The 21,519-nt window shown below is 60.9% G+C and overlaps 2 protein-coding genes across 4 annotated transcripts in view; both read left to right on the top strand.

Moving 5' to 3' along the window:
- NDUFS7 (NADH:ubiquinone oxidoreductase core subunit S7) overlaps window positions 1-21,519 on the top strand; it is a 102,142-nt gene that overhangs the window by 65,791 nt on the left and 14,832 nt on the right. The gene's annotated exons all lie outside the window — the stretch shown is intronic.
- Window positions 9,700-19,041, top strand: LOC127481549 (calcium/calmodulin-dependent protein kinase type IV-like). 3 transcript variants are annotated; one of them, XM_051810968.1, is made up of 12 exons: window positions 9,700-9,782; window positions 10,172-10,302; window positions 13,127-13,205; window positions 13,539-13,601; window positions 16,210-16,292; window positions 16,406-16,478; window positions 16,937-17,027; window positions 17,122-17,196; window positions 17,394-17,469; window positions 17,575-17,701; window positions 17,794-17,946; window positions 18,554-19,041. In XM_051810968.1, the coding sequence occupies exons 2-12, from the start codon at window positions 10,205-10,207 to the stop codon at window positions 18,779-18,781; spliced, it is 1,146 nt and encodes a 381-aa protein (XP_051666928.1). In that variant the 5' UTR covers window positions 9,700-9,782; window positions 10,172-10,204; the 3' UTR covers window positions 18,782-19,041. The 3 variants fall into 3 exon arrangements, with proteins under 3 accessions (XP_051666928.1, XP_051666927.1, XP_051666929.1); XM_051810967.1 differs by having other exon boundaries at window positions 10,175-10,302; XM_051810969.1 differs by lacking the exons at window positions 9,700-9,782; window positions 10,172-10,302 and adding an exon at window positions 12,345-12,608.

Below are 21,519 nucleotides of genomic sequence, written 5' to 3' on the forward strand. Positions count from 1 at the left end.
CCCCCTGTCCCCGTGGTCACTGCTGGGTGCAGCAATGCTCATTCTCCAGTGGGGTTTGGGGGGTGGGCCCTGCATGTAAACCCCTATGGGATGTCCCAGTGTGCCCAGAGTATCTGTATGTGTCGAGGCTGTGCCATCTGGGACGGGTTTCCCGTGGGCACCAGCGGAGTCGGGATGGGCCCACAGGGCTATGACCCCTTTCCCCTTGGGGATGGAATCACTCCCGTACTGCCACTTGACACTTGGGATCCTGGGAGGGTGGGCACTGGGGACAAACCCCTCTGGGATGCCCAGATGTGCTCAGATGTTGTGTGAGTCGCAGCTGGACTGGGATCAGCCATCTGGAATGTGTTTTCCGTGGGCATCACCAGAGTCAGGATGGGGCCTGCAGGGATTCAGCCTCTTTCCCCTTGGAGCTGGTACCCACCCCGTGCTCCCACTCAATTCTCCCTGCACTGCAACCTTTGGGTCCATTTACTGGGAGTTTTCCCCGTGTTCTGCCCATTTCCCCATCCTTTTGCACCCATTTGTTAAGGATTTCCCCCCATCCTCGATGATCCCATAACCCGCCCCCTCCCCGCATCCTTTGGATCCATACATTGGGGTTTTTTCCACCCCTCCGGCTGGCACCGGGACCGGGGGGTGCCCCCGAGAGCCGCGTTTGGAATGCAGCGATTTGGAACGCGGCGATTTGGAATGCAGCGGCGGGAGCGCAGCCGTGGGGCCGGCGCCGCGTTATTAAGGGATTAGCAGGTTGTCTTGGCGCTCAATTGTAGATAAGTGCCGCGGTTTGTATTATCTTTTCACGCTGCACCGCGAAGGATGACAAAGAGACAACATGGGTGTCATGGCCTTCAGCATATCATTAAGGGTAATTTGTCTTGCGGGGAGGGGGGAGGCGAGGGGAGAGGGAAGGAGAGGAGGCGAGGGAGGACAGGGAAAGGCAGCCTGGGAGGAGAGAGGGGATTAAAAACTAAGAGAGGAGATTAGGAGTGAAATGGGAACTGTATGGAGAGTCAGCCAGGCGGGGAGAGGCGATGGCCGGGAGGGGAGGGCCGGGGAGGGGCAGGGGGTGTCACCCGGGACCGGCTCCTGTTCCGGGGGGGGATTGGCCGGCAGGAGAGAGAACCTGGGCTGGGATGGAGGAGGCAGGATGGTGGGGGGCTTCACAGACCCTCACTTCTCTTGCAAGAGCCCCAAATCTCTCCCCAGGCTCCATCGAATATATTGACCTAAAGTAAGGAGGGGATCCCGCTGGGTGTCCGGGGCAGTGGGACACACCCCAGGGAATAAAGGGAACCCACCCCCCCATTACTGACTGACCAGCCCTGGGGCTTCGGGGGGCTGGTGGGGAACAGGGGGATGGCTGGGACACAGTGACAGCTCCTTGGGGTGACCCCCTCCTCAGTGCCACCTGCTCCTTGTGCAACCCACTCCTTGGTGCAACTTGGTCCTTGGTGCAACCCCCTCTGGGTATAATCCACTCCTCGGTGCAACCCCCTCCTCGGGGGGACCTGCTGTGGTGGCAGCTCCCCCTCACCCTGTGCCCCTTCCCAAAGAGTCCACGGTGGGCAAGTCCCTGAAGGGCTGGTGGTGGCTCCTGGGGGACACAGAGATCCCGGGGAAAGGGACATCCAGGTCCTGCTGTGATCCCCCAGGTACCATCGTGGTCCCCCAACCTCTCCCTTCACCGCAGGGGCCGGGTCTCCTGGGGCCAGGGACGTGGCTGGGGCTGGGGACGGGGCATCCTCCCTCACCCCCTCCCTCCCCTCCCCTTCTGATAATCCTATTTTTGAACCAGGGGATTAGGATCAATACTTCACTCCTAATGCTGTGGTAATACAGTGTTACACCGCCAGCGCCAGTTCCCTGCTGAAACACTTAAGGTAGTTTAAACCCATTTGTGCCGGGGAGTGCCGTGAATCCACAACGAGCTCCGAGCCCGGCCGAGCCTGAGCCGGGTGCCAGCCCGGGGCTGCCCGCACGGTGCTGCCCACGGCCAGCCCTGGGTGCCCCCAGGACCCCAACAGGGCCACACCGGGCAGTGACTGTGAGCTCTGGGGCTGCCACTGTGTCCCCACAGCCAGCCAGGGGGGTGTGGGCAGCAGCTGCCCGTCCTGGGGATGCTGCTGGTCCCAACGTGCCCGGTGAAAGCATCCCCTGTGCCATGAGCCCCTGTGCAAACAGTGCTGCCCCCCAAGCTCTGGGTGCCCCCAGCTTTATCCCAGCTCTGCGTGTGCCCCTCTCTGTCCCCGGCTGCCCCAGCAGCCCCTCACTGGCCCTGTGGCCGAGGGATCCCCACCATCCTTCGCTCCAAATTGGCCAAGGGGTTTGAGCAGCTCCCGAGGAACAGAAACACAAACATTTCCATCCCGCGCTAATTCATAATTAGCTGCGCTTTCATTAGGTGCTAATGGGGGTTTGGGATGCCTGGCTCAGCTCGGAAATGCTGATTCACCCGGAGACCTCCCTCCTGCCAGGCCAGAGCCCGCTCAAGGCAGCTCCTGGTCAAAAACTCCTGGTCAAGCAAGCTCCAGGAATGTCTTGGGAGCTGAAGGGTGTTTGCTGGGCACGTGGCAGCTCCAGCTCCACAAACACCATCCTGGGGATCCAGGGATCCACGGCACAGGGAGGGCTGTGTCCCCTGAACACGTCAGACGTGCTGGGCACACTCACACTCACACACAAATCCCCCCTAACCCCTCAATCCCCTCCCCACCCCACCATGGAGCCCCTCGGCCTGAGGGCCCCTCATGTGGTTCCTCCCTCTCCCTTTTCCCGGGGATTCCACGCGGGATGCTCGTGACATCTGGCACAAACTGGTCCCGAGGCGCTGGGTTAGGCTGGTGATGGTCTGGATCCGTCCCCTCTGCTCCGAGTAGTTTTCAATTAAAACCAAAACATCCTGTAATAACCCGCACAGGGGTTTTTATTTCCTTCCCTTCTTTAATTTTTTTGAAAATAAATCTATTATGAGGAGCTTAGAGAGGGATGTAAAACCGGTGAGGGACAATTTGGGGATTAGGGATGGGCATGTTTCTGGTGCGATGAGCAAAGAAAAGACAATCCTTCCGGGGCTGGGCTGGGACTGGGAAGAGGACACAGTGCCCAGCCGGGTTTGGGAAGGGGCCAGCGGAGCCAGAAGGGGAACACCAGGGCTGGGAAGGGGCTGCTGCATCCAGGGCGGTGGAGCAGGAGGGTCCCCTGGCTCTGGAAGCAGCAGTGAGATCCCAAAGCAGGACCTGCGCTCCCGCCGTGCTCCCGCCCGCTCCCGCCTCCCCTCATCCCGTTTAGCATAAAAGTCATTTTGGTCGGGGACCCCCGGCTGCTGCTCCCTCATTCCCAGGCATCGGGGCCCCCGCGGGATCTCTGCGCGGGGCCGGCAGCGTTTAACCCCCCTGCCAAGGGGAATTGGCTGCTCCGCCACTTCCCTGACCCCAAAAAGACAATGAAATCGTGCACGAAACCAATAGGTTTTAGCCACAGGCCTGCGGAGAGGAGAGAGGAATAAAATACAGATGGAGCCTCGTGCGGCGGGGATGGGAATGGATTCCGAGCGGGAGCGGGGCCGTGCGCGGCTGCCCGGGATGGGGGGACCCCCCCGGTTCCACGTGCCCCTCATGGCAACGCTCAGGGCGGGTTTCTGGGGGCCCAATCCCGCCTGTCCTTGAAAAATGTCCAGAATTTCCTCCCCAGGAATAACCAGCCTGATCTTCAGAGCTGCTTTGGGCGAAAAAAACCCACATTCTGGGGGAGCGCGGCCGCGGTTCCCTGGGTGGGGACACGGGGGCACCTGGAGCATCCCGGGATGGCTCATCCCGTGTCCCTGCGGAGCTGGAACCCTCAGAGCCTGCTCATCCTCCTGCCTTAACGCACCACCTCTATTTATTCTGCTCCTGTAACTGTAAAATTGATTTTCTTGCAACAAGCCGCTCGTCTTTCACCACCCAACGCACCCAAACGCTCCGACATAAGACACTGGCAATTTTTAATTAGTTTCCTTTCTCCCTCCTGCCTCCCCGAGCAGGCATGTGGAACCGGAACAGGGCAGCCCGGAAAGGAGCGGGATCCAGAGGTGACAAAAGCACTTTTTATCCTTGATATGATTATTAATAATACACTCGTTTACCTAACGAGGCGGGAGCGCGGGGTGGGGGGTGTGCAGGGAGGTGATTAGAGCTTCCTTCAGCTGCGGCCATGGAGGAGCAGCTTTGAACGCTGGAACCTTTAAATATTGTCTGGGAGCAGCTCTGGGATGTTGGTCCCCTCCCCACAGACACCCACGGCCCCCCAGCCCAGCCCTGGCTCACGGCACGGTGGGTCCTGCCGGTGTCCCCTGGCTCGAGGGGGGAATTTTTCAGGAGGCCCTTGAAAGTGGCCCCCTCGCTCACACGTGGGTGATCCCAGCCCAGGAGTAACTGGAAAACCCACACAAGGCTCATCACACCCCTCTGATAACAAGCCTGGTGTAATTAAAGCCTTAATGGCTGATTTGGGGGAGCCCCAGGGCTCTGGCACACTCCCTCTCCCCCCTCCAGGTCAACCAACCCCAGAGGGGATGCTGTGAGTCCCCATTTTGGGGGTCCCACCACCCTGTGCCCCCCGAGGGGCTGTGCTAAAGCCAGAAGCCCTCGGATGAAGGTTCAGGGACACAGCGAGGTGCTGGTGCCACGTGTCCTGTGTCACCAGAGCCCTGGACGGAGGTCACTGCCACTGCCCTTGGCTGGTGCTGAGCGGGGCAGCCCCGGCGTGACCCCCCAGCCCTCCGTGCCCCCTGTCTGGGTGGGAGAGGTATCCGAGCATCCCAGGAAGGGTCCCCGGGAGCAGGGAGAGGGCAGAGGGGTTCAAGGAGAGAGCAAAGCCCCTCTGCCCCAAACAGCAGTACGTGTGTGCGCCCCAGCGAGCCACCCAGCAAAAGTTACTGTTGGGGGGGGGGAAAGAGAGAATAAAAGGGGAAAAAAAAGAGAAAAAAACCAGGGGAAAAAAGGGCAGGAAAGTCCTGCGGCCTTTTGCCTTGTCAGTTCTCCGTCTGCTGTCACTCAGCCGCCGAATTCTCCTTCAAGTTGTCATAGCGAGGCTGGCGGGGATTATGCGGCGGCTCTGTCCAGAGCTGATTCATGTGGAACGCGTGCTTGACGGGCGGAACCGCCGGGCTGAGCGGGAGCCGCTGAGACCCCCGATTTTCCCACCTTCCTCACACAATCTGGTATTGTTTGGCCGCAGCCTTAGTGATCCCTGCGCCGGGGCTGTGACTGACACAGCTTTGAGGCTCCAAGGCGTATTTTGAATTTCTAAAACCTCTCAGGAAGTCCCCGGGGTGCCTTCTGCCATTGTCTTGTTTCTCCTTTCGCCTTTTTCCCTTTCCACCCCAACCCCTCCTGCATCCCCCGCCCCCTCCTCCTCCCCCTTTTATTTTGCCCCTTCCTCCCCCTAATTCCAGCCCCTCAATCCCTGACACAACCCTTTTTTTTTTTTTCCTTTCCCCCCGTGTTTATGCTCCGACTCTCTCCGGAGCTGCTCAGCCACTTCGCAAACACGATTCAAAAAAAAATTAAATAAAAGAGAGAAAAACTAAATAAAGCTCTAAAAGTTCCCAAATCCTTGATCCGCTGTGGAGGAGAAGAGCTTTACTTGTTTGCTTTTAATCAGCTGACACAAACCCTGGGATGTGTTGAAAAATAATAATAGTAGAAATAAATCTTTCACCGAGTCATAATAGAAATAAATCTTTCACCTGAACTTAATAGAAATAAATCTTTTACCTAATCTTAATAGAAATAAAGCTTTTAGCTGATCTATCGTGTGCTTGTGTCTGTCCTGCTCTGGCCACCCATCCCCACCCATCCCTATTCATCCCCATCCATCCCCACTCATCCATCCCCACCCATCCCCACCCGGGTCATGCAGAGGGACCATCCCACAGGATCTGGATGAGGAGTTTCCACCTGGATGAAGTTTTCCCACCTGGATGAAGTTTTCCCCCCGGGAGCCCCCGGAGGGGAGCAGAGCCCCCGTTCCCCCTGCTCGGATCGGGCTCTGCCCCGGCCCCCCCCGGCCCCTCCAGGCTGGGCACTGTATAACCATTTCCCATTTCCAGTCTTAATCTTATAAGAATGAATTGAGAATGACCAGTGTAAATACACAGGTGCCACTGGGAGCAGAAAGCACTCTTTAATCTGGGATGTGAAAACAATTCCCTGCTCCGCGCGCTGGCAATCAGCGAGTGCCATCAGCGCCGCGCTCTCCCCGGGAACACGAGAGCTTATAAATATGAATTAGTGCAGAGAAAATCTACTCTCTTACCTAAAGCTAAATGTTATCTGGGTCCCTTTCCAGCAGTGGCTGACATTTCCAGAGTGCTTTTAGTCACATCTGCGGGAAGACAACTCATTTCTTGCCTGGGAAAAAAAAAAAAATAGGGAAGAGAGGGAGAAAGGGAAGAGGGAGGAAGCAGAGGAGGACGCAGGGAGACGCTGGGAAAGAGGGAATGCTGGATGCCTGAGCTTCCTCCGGGAGAGGGGAGACATTGGGTGGGCTCTGGGTTGGTTCCTGGAGCCAAAGCCCTGAGACAGCAGCACAAGGTGATCCCACCTGGAAATGTGGGTGCTCATGGCCGGGGCATCGAGTTGTCTCAAGGTGGGCCTGAGTGCCCCCCATCTGCTGGGCATCCCCAGCAGCGGGAGCACGTCCCAGACACGGAGTTTGCTCTGCTCCAGCAGCATCCCAGCCTCCAGCAGCTCTCCTGCCTTCCTACCCTCTGGCTCTGGGAGCACGAGGGACCCCCAGAGGGCCCCCCAACCCCCCGGGCCGGCGATGGGGCAGGATGTGACCCCTCGGCAGGTGCAAACCCCCTCCCTGCTCCCTCCCACCGCCCCGCTCCGGTCCCGCTCTCCCTGCGAACACGTCTGCGAGGGAAGGATCCAGAGCCCGGAGAGGCTCTAATGGGATGCTTAAGCCGCCTTTTAGGTTTTTAATGAGCGGATCCCGGCAGGAATGCTAAACACGGGCAGGTAGAGCCCAGCCTCGCCGGCAGCCGCGCGTGTTCCCGTGTCCTTGTCTGGCTGAAGTGAGCTCTGACCTCATTTGCTTCGCGCCGTTCAATTAACGAGGCGAGCGGCGCTGGGACGGGGGGGGGGGGATGCTGGAGGGGGTTCACCCCGTGTATTAATTTCCATTTTATGTTCCAAACAATTGAGCAGCACTCGGAAACAGCCGGTCCCTGGCGGGGCCGTTCCCAGACTCGGCTCTGCCCGCGCTGGGATTTCCTGGGGACACCCAGCTCGGCGCTGGTGGTTCGGGGGCTCGGGGGGGACCGTGGGGGTCCCTGCCCGGCCTCTCCATCCCGGTCTCCAGCCAGGGAAGGGCCCTGTCGCCGTATTTGTTAATGTCCCTCCATCTTGTGCTTCATCCGGAACGTCGATGGCCGCCAGTGAGACAGAAATGATTGGGAAAGGGCGACAGAGGGAATGAAACGTTTCCCGGGATGTTAAAATAGCGACTTCAGGCACCTAAATTTATGCTGCTCTGAAATGGGTTTTAGCCCAGCGTAATGAGAGAACAAAATAATTAATTCCTCTCCCGCAGACAAAAGGCTGGAGGCTCAAATCCAGCCCCATCGTCCCACGGAGCCGGTGGAGGATGGGACAGTTCCCGGAGCCCAGGCTGGATCTGCACCCCGAGAATGTGTCCCAGCTGGGGACAGGGTGCTGCAGAGGGCAGTCCCCTCCTCTTGGGGATTTTGGGGTGCTGGGGTGTGCCCGGGACTGGGGCTGCCCCATCCCAATCTCCCTCTGCCCAGACTGGATCCAGCCCCACACCCCACCCAGTGCCCACCCAGGGGTGTCTGTGGGGGCCGGGGGGGGATTGTGCCTCTCACTGAGACCTGAACTGTGGGGTTTCCAAAAGGAAGGGGTTTCCAAAAGGAAGGGGCTTCCTCTGTGCTTCCAACACAGCCCCCACACACAGTTTGTGGGGCCAGGGATGAACGGGGGGATTGTGCTTGTTTGGGATCAAGTGATAAATATTAATTATGCAAACCAGCCTTTTCCAGCCCACCCTTGTCTCCACAACATTCCAGGACGGGGGAGAAATGGAGGCAGAGTCAATTTATTCATGGAGCAGGTCACTCCCTGTACGAACATCCCTTTCAAAAGGGAGTTGCAACTGGAGGAGATCAAGCAGGGCTGAGTTTGCCTCCCTCAGATGTGATAAAATATTCTAATAAATACTTGGGAAGTCCATGGTGAGAACAATGTTTTGTGCCATCGAGACCTTTGCAGCAGCATTTTTAGTGGGGGTTTCTCACTGCCCCTCAGCCCCACCAGAGGGTCAGTGCCCCATGGGGTGCTCTCCCTGTTTCCAATTTTTAGTAAGAAAACATAAAAATTGGACGTTCAGGAGGAATTTCCTCGTCCCTTTGCTGCAGGAACCGCAGCAGCTCACAGGACGTGGCTATCACTGCACCCCAGCCCTATCCCCACTCCCACCCCATTCCTGGACCCGTTGCAACCCCATTCCCATCCCATCCCCACTCCCTTCCCATCCCTGGCCCCATCCCAAACCCATCCACAGTCCCAGTGCAGTCCAATACCCAGTCTCACCCCATCCCTGGCCTCATCCCACCTCTCTCCTCAATCCCATTCCCATCCTGTTCCTGGCCCCAGCCCACCCCATCTCTAATCCCAGTCCCACCCCAGCTCTACCATTCCCAGTCCCATTCCCACCCTTCCCAGCCCATTGCCACTCCATCCCCGTAACCCAATCCCGCCCCAATCCCAATCCCAGCCCCTCCCCGTCCCCTCCCACCCCCGTCCCCATCCGGTGGGCGACGGCGTCACCGTGCGGCGGCTGCGGGCAGCGCCCGCGCCCCCCGGCAGGCGCGCCCCCTGTCCCGGGGGATACCGGGCTCCGGGGGCTCGGGGGGACAGGCCCTGACCCGCGGCTGCGGGGCCGCGGGCGCTCCCCGAGGTGCGGGGCAGGGTGGGGGGCTCGGCGCCGGGGGGTGCCGGGTGGTCCCGGGGATCGGCCGCGGTGCCCCCGCCCTGGCCCCGCCGCGGGGCCCGATCCTGCGGCTGCGGGGGTTGGGGGTCGGGGCCGCCCGGACCCCGCGAGCACCGGGCGGGTCCCGCAGCCCCGGGGGCGGGGGGGGCGGCGGGGGGGTGCAGTGGCGGCGCCGGGCCGGGGGGTGGCACGGCCGAGCCGGGGGAGCGCGGCGGCCGCCGGTGATGCTGCCGGGGAGGGTCTCGGTGCTCCGCAGCCCCGGCCCCCCATCACCGCCTTCCTCTCTCCCTGCAGCCCCGCGCTCCCGCTTCCGGGCGCCTCGGCAGCCTCCCATCCCTTCATCCTCCTCTCCCTTCATCCTCCCATCCCTTCATCCTCCTCTCCCTTCATCCTCCCATCCCTTCAGCCTCCCATCCCTGCATCCTCCCATCCCTGCATCCTCCCATCCCTGCATCCGTGCTGCCCGGCGTCCCTGCCTTCTGCATCCCGGCATCCCTGCATCCCTGCATCCTCCCATCCCTGCATCCTCCTATCCCTCCATCCCGGCATCCTTCCATCCCTCCATCCCAGCGCCGCCCCGTGAAGCCCGGCCAAGGTTCTGAGCCGTGACCGCTCGGTTTTGGGGAGCAGCGGGGGCCGCACGGGCCTGGGGGCCGCGGCCGAGCTCAGCACCAGCCCCGGGGCGGGCGGGGGCTCAGGACCCCCCGCGCCCACCCTCGGCACAGCCCCGCGCCGGGGATGAGGCAGCGCCGGGGGGGCCACGAGCGACGCCGCAGGTAACGGTACGTGCTGGGCCCCGACCCCACCCCAAAACTGCCGGGGCTGCGGGGCGGGCGGGGGCCGGGGGGGCTTTAGGGGTGGCTGCAGGAGTCGGGGTGCAAACACCCAACGTGTCAGCCCCCGGGTGCAGCCTCCGACCTGCCGGGGATCCCCGGGAAGGTGGGAATGGGGCGGGAAAGGGGGAGGAGGGCGGTGGGAAAAGCCGGGGGGGGGCACAGGACACAGCGGGGGGGGGACGGGGGTATTATCTCGGAAAAGGCAGCGTACGTGCCTGGTGGGAAGGGGATTTGTGGCCGTGGTTCCACGCTCGATAATCCCGGGCGCTGCTTTTCCCCGGGCCATCTGGGCGCTCCGGGGGGGCCGTGGCCATGCCGGGGTCTCCCCTTCCCAGCAGCTGGCGGGAGCTCGCCACCCCCGGGCCACCATGCCGTCCTCCAAGAGCGAGAGCGAGTTCTGGATCGACGGATCCCACCGCGAGGTGGCCCTGGAAGATTTCTACGTCATGGGCCCCGAGCTGGGACGGTGCGGGCTGGGAGGGGGACGGGGAGGGACTGGGGGGGGCAGGAGACCCCCCGGGATGGGAGCGAGTCCTGGTCGGGGCAGGGACGGGCCTGGTGAGGGGAGGGGTGGAAGGACGTGGGGAGGGATGGAGGGACGTGGGAAGGGGTGGAGGGATTCAGAGGGGGTTGGAGGGATTCAGGGGGGATGGATGAAGGGGGATGGAGGGATGCAGGGAGGGATGGGAGGATGGAAGGATGGATTGGGGGGTGGACTGTGGCAGACCCTCCCCTCACGTGTAACCTGGGCCTTGGTTTGTGACGCTGCAGCTGCGGTCTGGGAGCATCAGGGGGGGCTGGCAGGGTGGGCCTGGGGTCCCTGTCCCTGTGCAGCTGGATGTTCCTCCCCCGTGGTGGGCAGTGGGATCCTGGGGACACCCAGCTCCCCTCTGAGCACCCCAAGGCTCTGGGGTGGGCCATGAGGGTCCCGCCTGCAGCACCCCCTGCAAAGGACAGGCAGTGCCAGCCCCCACAAAGGGACACAGGCCTTGGATTCCCAGGTCTGGATTTGTCCCCCCCTGGGTTGGAAAACCCATCCAAGGGCACTGATTGTGATCCCGGGGGAGGTGTCCCAGTGCCCCCCGGGGTGGGGGGTGCAAAGGGCTGCTGGGAGCCCCCCTGGAAGCTGGGAAGGTTGATGGTCCTGTTTGAGGGGGCTCCAGGATGTGCAGGTGGGTTTGGTGGTTCAGGCTGGGCCAGTCCCAGCTGCCCCGGGTTGCCTTTGGCAGAGGATTCTGACAAACAGCAGTTTTGGTAAAAGCGGGAATTTAAGAGTCTTGTTGAGGTGTGGCCGAGTCAGCCCAGGGCTTGGCAGTTCCCAGCCCTGCAGAGATGGATGTAGGACAGAGGGACAGGCCTGGAGCTCCTGGAATCAATCCATCCATCCATCCATCCAGTTTTAAATCACACTGGTCTCAGTTTTGGAGCCACCCACTCACGGCCACACGCCCGGATCCAGGTGGGATCTGGGGCACTGGGAGCCTGCTCACCATGCACAGCTTTCCCTTAGTGCCTCTCCTGGCAAGGCTGGATCCGACTGTGGCCAGGAAGCCCCAGAGGGCAGGAGAGGGATGGAGGGAGCCGGGGAGGGATGGGGTGGCAGCGGGGAGGCCCCAGCCCGGGGCTGCTCCCAGCCATCCATCCCTCCCTGCACGTGCCCCCGCCGCCGGTCCGGGCAAATCCCATTGTTCAACATTTTCCAGTTCATCTGGAAAGCAAATGCAATTATCTCCTGTCCAGCCAAGGTTGATTGGGGATGTTTATTCGAGGCCGGGCCGGGGGTGTAGCGAATTCCGGCGCAAATCCGACCGCGGCCGTAATTGGGGAAATGTGAGGGGCAGCCGCGGGCACAGCGGGCTCGGGAGCCGCTCCGGCTCCTCCTAAACGCCGAACCGAGCGCTCCTAAATGATCTTGTTAGCGGCGGGAATCAGGCTGGGAATTGTCCGTGCGGAAAAATCTGGTGGGAGGGCGACGGGTCCGGGCTGGGATTCAGCTGCTGGCGAGGGGGTGGAGGGCCCTGTCCCTGCATCCAGCCCGGCTGGGAAATGAGGAGAAACCCTCCTGGCCTGTCCCACTGGAAGTGCACTGTCGTGGCGGTGACAGCAGCGGCGGTGCCATTTTGGGTTCCAGTCGCAGCTTTTGCCCGTTTTCCCGGGCTGGAGCGGCGGCGGCCGCCTCTCCCCTCCCAGGGGGAACAACGCGCTTCCGAATCGCTCTTTGTGTGCAAAGTAGAATTTCATGAAGAGCCTTGGGCGAAGGGATGAAAATGTTTTGAAACGAGGCCGGGTCTGGGGCTTGCTCCCCCCGGGCCCCTCAGCATCCCGGTGGAACTCGGTACCCGGCTCTGCCGTTGCCATGGGAACACCGTTCCCAAATTCAGCCGGATGAGTTGCAAAATCTGCTCTGGGTTTGAAGGCAAATCCCTCTTTCAGGAGAGCAGCCGGGAGCGTGGGGGGGTTACGGTGGAGGTCGCACAGCCCTGCCCGGGGGCAGGTTTGGGCTGGGGGGAGGTTTTGGTGTGGAAGTCGGTGGGTTTGGGTGTCTGTTCTTGCCAGCCCGAGAGTACAGGCAGGGGGGGTGCCGGGCACCTCCTGGCACAGCCTGAGCTCCGTCCCAGAAGGCGCCGAATCCAAAGTGCAGTAAAACGCGGCCGATTACTCGGGGGCAGGAATTAATGTGCTCCGGGAGCCAGGCAGGGAGATGGAATTGCAAATGAGCCCCGGAATGGCCCCGAGCGACGGGCTGATTTCACCGTCCAGCGCTCAGAAAACGTGATTAACTCGATGTGAGATCGCCGCCGGCTGAGGGCACCGCGGGGTGGGAAGGGAACGGTCCCGTGTCACCGCCCAGCCCGGCCGGGAGGTGTGTGGTGACAGGGGGGACACGGCTGGGCTGGGACAGCGTCCCTGCTGTCCCCAGAGCGGGGCCACGGCGGCTCCGTCCTGTCGCGAAAGCCGCTTAAGGATTTAAACCCCCTGTAGAACTCGGTTTTAATTACAATGGCTTTGGCCCGGGAAGCCGGGAGTGATGCGGGAGGGGGGTGCAGGAGGAGGGGGATGCAGGAGAGGGGTGCAGGAAGGGGATGCAGGAATTGGGGGGGGTGCACGAGGATGGGGAGGTACAAGGAGGGAGATGCAGGAGGAGGGGGATCCATAGGAGGGGGATCCACAAGAGGGGGACCCACGCTGGGCTTCCACGACCTGGCACTGGCAAAGGTGCTGGTGAGGGGCACAGGGAGAGTGGGCCCCCCTGCCCTGTCCCAGCCTCATGCCCCCCCATGCCCTCCCAGGGGAGCCACCTCGGTGGTGTTCAGCTGCCAGGAGAAGGGAACAGGAGCCCCCTACGCTGCCAAGATCCTGAAGAAGACGGTGAGTGGGGGGGGGTGGCACGGGGGCACTGCAGGTGAGGGGGCTCTGGGGGGGGGGGAGGCAGCGGGAGGGAGTCCCCCCTCCCTGCCAAAGCACCAGAACGGGCACGGGGCTGTCACTGGGCATGGCTCCCGTGGTCTGGGGGGTCCCAGGTGGACAAAACCGCTGGGGTTTGGGCTGGGGGTGCAGCAGGGGGGCACTGGGTGCATTTTTCTGGGGAAACGGGTCCTAGGACTGACATGGGAACGTGCTGAGGGGGGGTCTCTGGTGGGGGGCCGGACTCAGGCCCAGCAGCACAGGTGACACAACCTCTGTGTGGGCTCTGCTTTCTAGATCGACAAAAAGATCGTGAGGACGGAGATCGGGGTCCTGCTGCGGCTCTCACACCCCAACATCGTGAGTACAACCCCCGGGACAGCTCCCAGCTCCCTTTGGGCCAGGCCCAGGGCTCCTGCTTTCCCCTTAACTCTGCCCACAGGCAGCCCAGTGCTGAGGGAAGGGCTGGGATGTCCTTGTCCTTGTCCCATCTTGGTGTAGGATGAACCCATCACCCCATGGGAAACCCTCCCTGGACCCCCCGTCCCCTCCCTGCACCCCCTGTCCCCTCCCTGCCTCTCAGACGGGGTCCAGGTGACTCCCCACTCGCTGCCACATAAAATTCCTGGTCCTTGCAGCTCCTTTGAGCTCCCACCTCTGATATCAAGGACTCTCCATCCTCCTCCTCTCCCCCCCCGAGTCCCCTGGCCTGAGATTTCCATTCAGTAAGCAATTTCCACCGAGGAGATCAAATGAATCCCACAGAAAATTGCCCGTCTGTAATGAATCCTGCCAGGGGAGATAAAAGGGGAGGCCGGGGCCGGGGGGCTGGGGCCGTGTCCCTCCCCTGCCTGTCCTTGCTCAGCACCCGGGGGATAAGGGGGATAAGGGGGGTGGGGAGCGGGATGGGAGCGATTCCCAGAGCGGAGCAAATCCCACCCCTGTCAGCACAGCCCCTCCCCAGTGGCAGGGGCTGGGGGGCTCCATCCCACTGCCCCCCCACCTCCCCAGAAAGGCTTATTCCCAGCTGCTTGGTTCTGCTGGAAAATTGCAAAAGTGTCTTGGAGAGCACCTGAGTTACAGAAATGGCACAAAAAAATCTGCCTGGCAGCTGCAGTGGGGCTGAGGGCAGGGTGGGACAGGGCCTGCTCCCGGTGGGACTGTGGCTGGGACACTGCTGGGGTGTCACTGGGACATTGCTGAGGTGTCACTGGGACACTGCTGGGGTGTCACTGGGACACTGCTGGGGTGTGACTGGGACATTGCTGGGGTGTCACTGGGACATTGATGGGGTGTCACTGGGACATTGCTGGGGTGTCACTGGGACACTGCTGGAGTGTCACTGGGACACTACTGGGGTGTCACTGGGACATTGATGGGGTGTCACTGGGATGTTGCTGGGGTGTCACTGGGACACTGCTGGGGTGTCACTGGGACGGTGCTGGGGTGTCACTGGGACCTTGCCTTCCACTGGCTGCTCCTGCCCAAGCTGCACGTCCCCCAAACCCGGGGCACAGTTTTTTCCAGCCCAGCCATGTCACCCACCCTTGGAGCTTTACTCTCTGGAGGGGCCCCAAAACCTCGATGCAAAGAAACGAAGCCAAGAGAAATCCAACCTGTCCAAAGCCAGGGATAACGGGGGCAGTGCTGGGGCTGGGATGTCCCTAAGCCCCTCAGCCCGCTGGGTGTGGGCCTGCCTTGGGGTGTTACAGTGCTTGGGGGCAGTTTGGTGCTTCAGCCTTTTCCATGGAGAGTTCCCCCAGTGCCAGGGCGGATGCAGGGACAGCAGCCAGGATGGAAATCACCCACTCAGAGCAGCCCAGCCGGTCCCAGCCGGGGATGGGAAGAGGCTCCTCTCTGATGTGTTATCAGAAACACAACAGAAAATCCAATTTCTGCCTTCCCTCCTCCTCCCCTCTGCAGGCAGCGGCTCCACAGCCGTGGAGGAGGATCCAGGCACTTTGAATATTTAAATCCCCGAGGTTTCTGTAGGGTTCTGCTCATCCCAAGTTCAAGTGATTGTTGAAGAGGAGCTGCTCTGTTCCATTATTGACGCCGGAGCCGTCTCCGCTCTCGCTATCGTGCGGCACCGACCTCGACAGCGGCTGATAATAGGATTGTAAACTTTTGAAGTTAATGGGAAAATTATAGTGCTCCGTGTATTATTCTAATGCAATAAGCTGCCACATAGTGTCTCTCACCCCGCGGGGGCTCACGGCTTGTCACCCAGCCTGGGAAGGGAATGATTAAAGCCCCATGAAATTCGTGGTGTCACAAAAGCCTTAAGAAGCACGAAATTCTTGGGTTTCCATTAAAAAAAAAAAAAAAAAGAAAAAAAAGAAAAAAGAAAAGGCAAAATTGCATTTTGACGTCGCTGTTTCGAGAGAGAGAATCATCGTCGGTTCCAGATGGGCTGGGGCGGCACAAAGGGCTCAGCCCGAGTGGGGGCTGAGGCAGAACTCGGGAGGAAAACACTGATTGGTGCCTCTTCTGCTGCAGAACAGTCCCAGGGACGGTTCAGTCCCAGAGCCCTGATCCCAGAGCGCGTCCCGTGGGGCTCTGTCTGTGCCTCCTGCACCCCAGAGATGTGCAGGACTCATCCCAGGGGATGGAGGCAGGGCTGGGCACAGGCACCGAGGCCCTGCACAGCTGGAACTGTGAAATCAAACCTCTCTCAGGGAGCTCCTCCTCTGGCAAATGAGCTCGGAGACACGAAGAGGATAAAGGCACCGGCTCTTCCCGTCCCCAGGTTTATCTTCAGTCCATGTGAAGTGAGCAGGGCTGCTGCAAACACTTAAAACAATTCGTGTTTAAACAAATCCAGAGGCGAGGAGGGAAACGTGCTGGTTTGCCCCGAAACAACCCTTTTCCCCTGGCGGTGAAATGCTCCTCCCAGCACAGCCGGGATGTGTATCCCGCATCCACATCCCTCCTCCACATCCCACCCCCCTCCTGTCGCCCTTTGCAGATCAAGCTGAAGGAGATTTTCGAGACGCCCTCGGAGATCGCGCTCGTCCTGGAGCTGGTGACGGGGGGAGAGCTCTTTGACAGGTATGTCCTGCCCGGGGTCCCCAGGACGGATCCCCCCCGGATGGTGGGGGCAGGATGGGGATGGAGGGGGCAGGATGGGGATGGAGGGGGCTGATGGTCCCGTGTGCCCCCAGGATCGTGGAGAGGGGGTTCTACAGCGAGCGGGACGCGGCTCACGTGGTCAAGCAGATCCTGGAGGCAGTTTCGGTAACGTGTCTTCCAGGGAGGGGGTCCCACGGGGGGCTTGGGGGTGTCACTGTGTGGGCTGCACCCAAATATCCCTTGGGAGAGGCACCCAGAGCTGCACCCATCCCAAATACCCCTGGGGGAGGCGTTTGTCTGCTCACCCTTGGCCTTCCACAGGCACCGCTGTGAGATGGATCCACTTTTAGGGGAGGAGGGAGGAGGGTCAGTGCTGCTCTGCATCCCGGGTCTGCTGGAGGGGGGGTTTCTATGGAAACAGGAGGATTTAAAAATGGGAACTCCTAAGTGGAAATGTCCTCCCCAGACCCCCCTGTGCCCTGCCATGAGGGCTGTTCCCAAAGGACCCGCCGGGCGAGTCAGTCCCGGGGTTGTTACAGGTCCCCAGTTGCTGCTGCCACCTCCCAGATTCTGTCTGAGGCCGTTCCCTTCCTTTCCTCATCCCACTTTTTCCCTCTGTGCAGTATTTGCACGAAAACGGGGTCGTCCACCGGGACCTGAAGCCGGAGAACCTGCTCTACGCAGACCTGTCCCCCGACGCCCCCCTCAAAATCGGTGGGTCTGGGGCCCTGCTGGGGGGTCGTGGCACGAGGGGGGGGTCCTGGTGCCCCTCCCTGATGGCAGCGCCGCTCCCCTGTGTCCCTCCAAGGCGACTTCGGGCTCTCCAAGATCGTGGACGAGCAGGACACCATGAAAACGGTCTGCGGGACGCCGGGGTACTGCGGTGAGCGGGGTGGGGCTGGGCTGGGGGGGGTCTGGGGGTCCTTCCCTGCCTGAGGCCGTGCACAGCTCGGTGCAGGGGTGGCTGGTGGCTGTGCCAGGCCTGGGAGACGCTGCCGGTGCCCAGGAGGCGTTTCCTCTGCCGTGAGGCTCCCACCGTGCCAGGCGGGGTGTGTTTGAACCCCCCAACTCTGCTTCCAGCCCCCGAAATCCTCCACGGGTGCCCCTACGGCCCTGAAGTGGACATGTGGAGCGTGGGCGTCATCACCTACATCCTGTGAGTGCCCCTGGGGGGTGGAACCCGGGCCGGGGGGGGGTTTGTCCCACCCCGTCCCCCAGCGGGGGCTCGCTGGGTGCAGCTCCTCTCAACCCCCCCGAACAGGCTCTGCGGGTTCGAGCCCTTCTTCGACCCGCGGGGGGACCAGTACATGTACGGCCGCATCCTCACCTGCGACTACGAGTTCGTGTCCCCGTGGTGGGACGAGGTGTCCCCCAACGCCAAGGACCTGGTGAGGGGGCGGCCCCGGGGGGGGCTGGGGGGCAAGGCTTGGGCTCAGCCCCCGGGAAATCACCAAACCCGGGGCGTTTTCCTCGCCTTTAGGTCAGAAAACTGATCGTTTTGGACCCCCAGAAGAGGCTGACGGTCTCGCAGGCCCTGGAGCACCCCTGGGTCACCGGGAAGGCTGCCAAGTTTGCTCACATGGACAGCACGCAGAAGAAACTGCAGGAATTCAATGCCAGGAGGAAACTGAAGGTGAGGGGGGGCACCCGACCCCCTGGGCATGGTCCTGTGCCCTCGGGCAAAGGGCTGGGGCCAACCAGGGCCGTTTCACCGGGGTCGTGGACCCCCCAGCCCAAGCAGAGGGACATGAGACAGTGCAGGGGGGCCCGTGTGGAAGGTGGTGAAGGACGGTGGAGCTGCTGCAGGGAAAAGCATGGCCAGAGGGGAAGGGCTGGGCTGCCACCTCCCCCTCCACTGCTGGGGGCTTGAGAGTGGCTTTGAGAGTGGCTTTGAAAGGGAGGATCCTGCCAAGCACCTGCTAACGATCACTCAGTGCCCAAAGGAACGGCTGGGGCTGGATATGGGGGGTTGGGATGGACATCTGGAAAAGCTCCTTCCCCCAGAGGCTGGTTGGGCACTGCCCAGGCTCCCCAGGGCACTGGGCACGGCCCCAAGGCTGCCAGAGCTCCAGGAGGGTTTGGACAACGCTCTGGGGCACAGGGTGGGATTGTTGGGGTGTCCTGGGCAGGGCCAGGGGTTGGACGTGGATGGTCCTTGTGGGTCCCTCCCAGCTGGGGGTGTTCTGTGACTCTGTGGCTCTGCAGTTCTGTGACCCTGTGCCCCCCTGCCTTTGCCACAGGCTGCCATGAAGGCCGTGGTGGCCTCCAGCCGCCTGGGCAACCACGGGCACCACGACTGCTCCCACGGCGGGCGCAGCCATGGGGGTCCCCGGGGCCCCTGCCCACCCCAGGGCTCGGGGACCACCGGCCCCGGAGCCCCCACGGCCGGCGAGGACCTCGGCGTGTTCCAGAGCGACCACCCCGCCGTGCCCCCCGTGCCCCTGCCCGGCGCCGGCTGCCAGAGCTAACGGGGTCACCTGCGACCACCAACACCCGCCGAGCCTGGGGGGAGCCCCGAGCCCCCGGTCTGGGCTGGGGGACGTCCTGCTTTCCTGTCCTGTTCCAGTGAGTCCTCCCGGTCCTGTCCCTGTGTGTCTGTGCCCACCCGGCTCGGGGCACCGGGCGGGGCTGGATGTGACCCCTGGGATGTGACCCCTGGGATGTGACCCCTGGGATGTGACCCCCGGGATGTGACTCCTGGGATGTGACTCCTGGGATGTGACTCCTGGGCTGTGACCCCTGGGATGTGACCCCCGGAATGTGACCCCTGGGATGTGACCCCCGGGATGTGACTCCTGGGATGTGACTCCTGGGATGTGACCCCCGGGATGTGACCCCCGGAATGTGACCCCTGGGATGTGACCCCCGGGATGTGACTCCCGGGATGTGACTCCTGGGATGTGACCCCTGGGATGTGACCCCCGGGATGTGACTCCTGGGATGTGACTCCTGGGATGTGACTCCTGGGCTGTGACCCCTGGGATGTGACCCCCGGAATGTGACCCCTGGGATGTGACCCCCGGGATGTGACTCCTGGGATGTGACTCCTGGGATGTGACCCCCGGGATGTGACCCCTGGGATGTGACTCCTGGGATGTGACTCCTGGGATGTGACTCCTGGGATGTGACTCCTCTTCCCGGGGCCTCTGGGGCTGGGAAAGGTCCCAAGTGGCTTAAAAACGAGGAGCAAAGAGCAGCACAAAGGATTTCTCTCCCCTTCCCTCCAGAGGCAGTGGGTTGTCTTTGAGGGGTTTGTACTTTCCTGTAAATAGTCCTGGAAGGTTTATTTCTTTAGGTCATTGCTGCCCCTTGCTGTGATGTCTCCAGTGCTGTCACCAGGCCCAGCTGTGGGTTTGCTGCTGCATTAGACGAGGTTTTAGGAGCCTCTGAACCCAGATTTTTGATCCTCTCTGGAGAAAAGTGTGTGCCAGTGGTTCCCCTGCCATCCCTGGTTGGCAGCTGACCTCCAATTTGTTTTTCTTCCTCCTGGTTTTGTGTGTTCCCACCTCGTCTTGCTGTGGATTCGTGGTGGTGGTGGGGTTGTCATGGAACTGGGAATGCTGGTCTGGCCTCTCCTTGGCACTCCAGGTCAGCATTTACACAACAGTTTTAAGGAAGAACAAGGCAACCCTTTCCAGGGTGCTTTGTGGGACAACTGTAACTGCTGTGCCCCGAGGGAGGACAGGGAGTTTACACCTACTTGGGTTGTTTGTTTGTTTTTTAATGAAATCAGGGGACAAACCTCTTGAAATTTTCTAGCCACAGGACAAGCCTTTGCAGATTTTAATACAGAACAAGTGACCAGACAGGAAAAGCCATATTCCACCTGGGAATTAGGGAGACTGCCCAGCCCCAGCTGGGGGGGTCCAGCAAGGTTTGATCCCTCAGGCAGTCCATGGCCTGCACCCCCCCAGTCTGGGTTTGTAGCAGTGTGTTCAGGGCAAAACCTCCCCTGGAGGAGGGTCGGTGTGCACAGGGGGTTCAATCCCCCAGGACAGGGGTGCAGAACTGAACAGCTGGTACAGGAGGGGCAAAAACCCCCCCAAAATGGGTGTTTTGCCGAAGCTGAAGCCGCGGTGATGGGCCCAGGGGTGACAGAGCAGGGTCAGCAGGGCCGTCAGAGCACGGGAGGGAAACGTGGCACAGGGATTTTGTGTTTGTTTGCAGCACAAGCAGAAATCCAAAGGGCTCCGTGGGAGGGCTGATCCGCCGTGTGGAGCTCAGTGGTGTTTAGGGAGCTTGTAAGGCCAAATACAGAGGAGAAATAGGATGTTCAAGGGGGGGTTTTTACTTGGAAAAATATTATGTCTTGAGCAGAACTGGACTTTTTTTAACTGAGCTGTCCCTGTGTGGGATGTCACGGGGGGAGGACATGGACGCTGAGCCCGTGGGATGCTGCAGCACCAGGAAATTATCCCTTTTGCTTTGCATTTTGCAGCAGGGGCAAGTTTTTTCTCTCCTTTTTCTAATCCCGAGGGCTGACCTTTGCAGTGTGTTCTCATCTCCAGTCTCTGTCCCACCCTTGGTGTGTCCTTCCAGCTCCGTGTTGTCTCCATGTGCTCCAGCGGGACCGGAACCCCACCTTGAACCTTGTTGTTTATTAACCCGGGTTTTAAAGACTGTTTTATATCCTTTGTCATGAAATACTGATTAAAGCACCTTGCAGGACCAGGCTGGAGTGCTCAGCACCCCCAGAGCCTGGGAAGCAGGGACTGGTGCTGGGAATGGCTGAGTGACATTGCTGAACATTCCCAATCCCGCAGAACAGTGGGAATTAAGGTTTCAGTGAGGTAACAAAAAAATGAATTACACAAAGTGTCTCCAGTGGTGGAAAGCATGGGGTGGGGGGAGGGAGCTGGGAGCAAAACCAGGAGTTTGCCTCTTATGTTAACAACTATTCCACAGGTATCCGTACTTAAAGGTAGGAAAAATGTGCTCCTGGGAGTGAAGCCCGCGGAGGTGCGTTGGGGTCTGTTGCTGTTTGCAGAGTGTGTTTGAGTAACTGCTCCGGTGTAGTGGTGACGGTTCTGGTATCGAGGTGTCCATAACGAAGTAGAGACAGCCAATAAAGTATCAAACATCAGAGCGTGGGCTGCCTTTTCACTGTTACCCTCGGAAAAAAACACGGCTAAAAACTGCCACGGGGTGGTTTGGGTGGGAAGGGGCTTTCAGGATCAGCGGGTCCCGCGGGCAGGGACACCTCCCA

Source organism: Manacus candei, unplaced genomic scaffold, assembly GCF_025592945.1.
Source record: "Manacus candei isolate 608988 ecotype Guabito, Panama unplaced genomic scaffold, ASM2559294v1 h1tg000080l, whole genome shotgun sequence".
Classification (NCBI taxonomy): Eukaryota; Metazoa; Chordata; class Aves; order Passeriformes; family Pipridae; genus Manacus; species Manacus candei.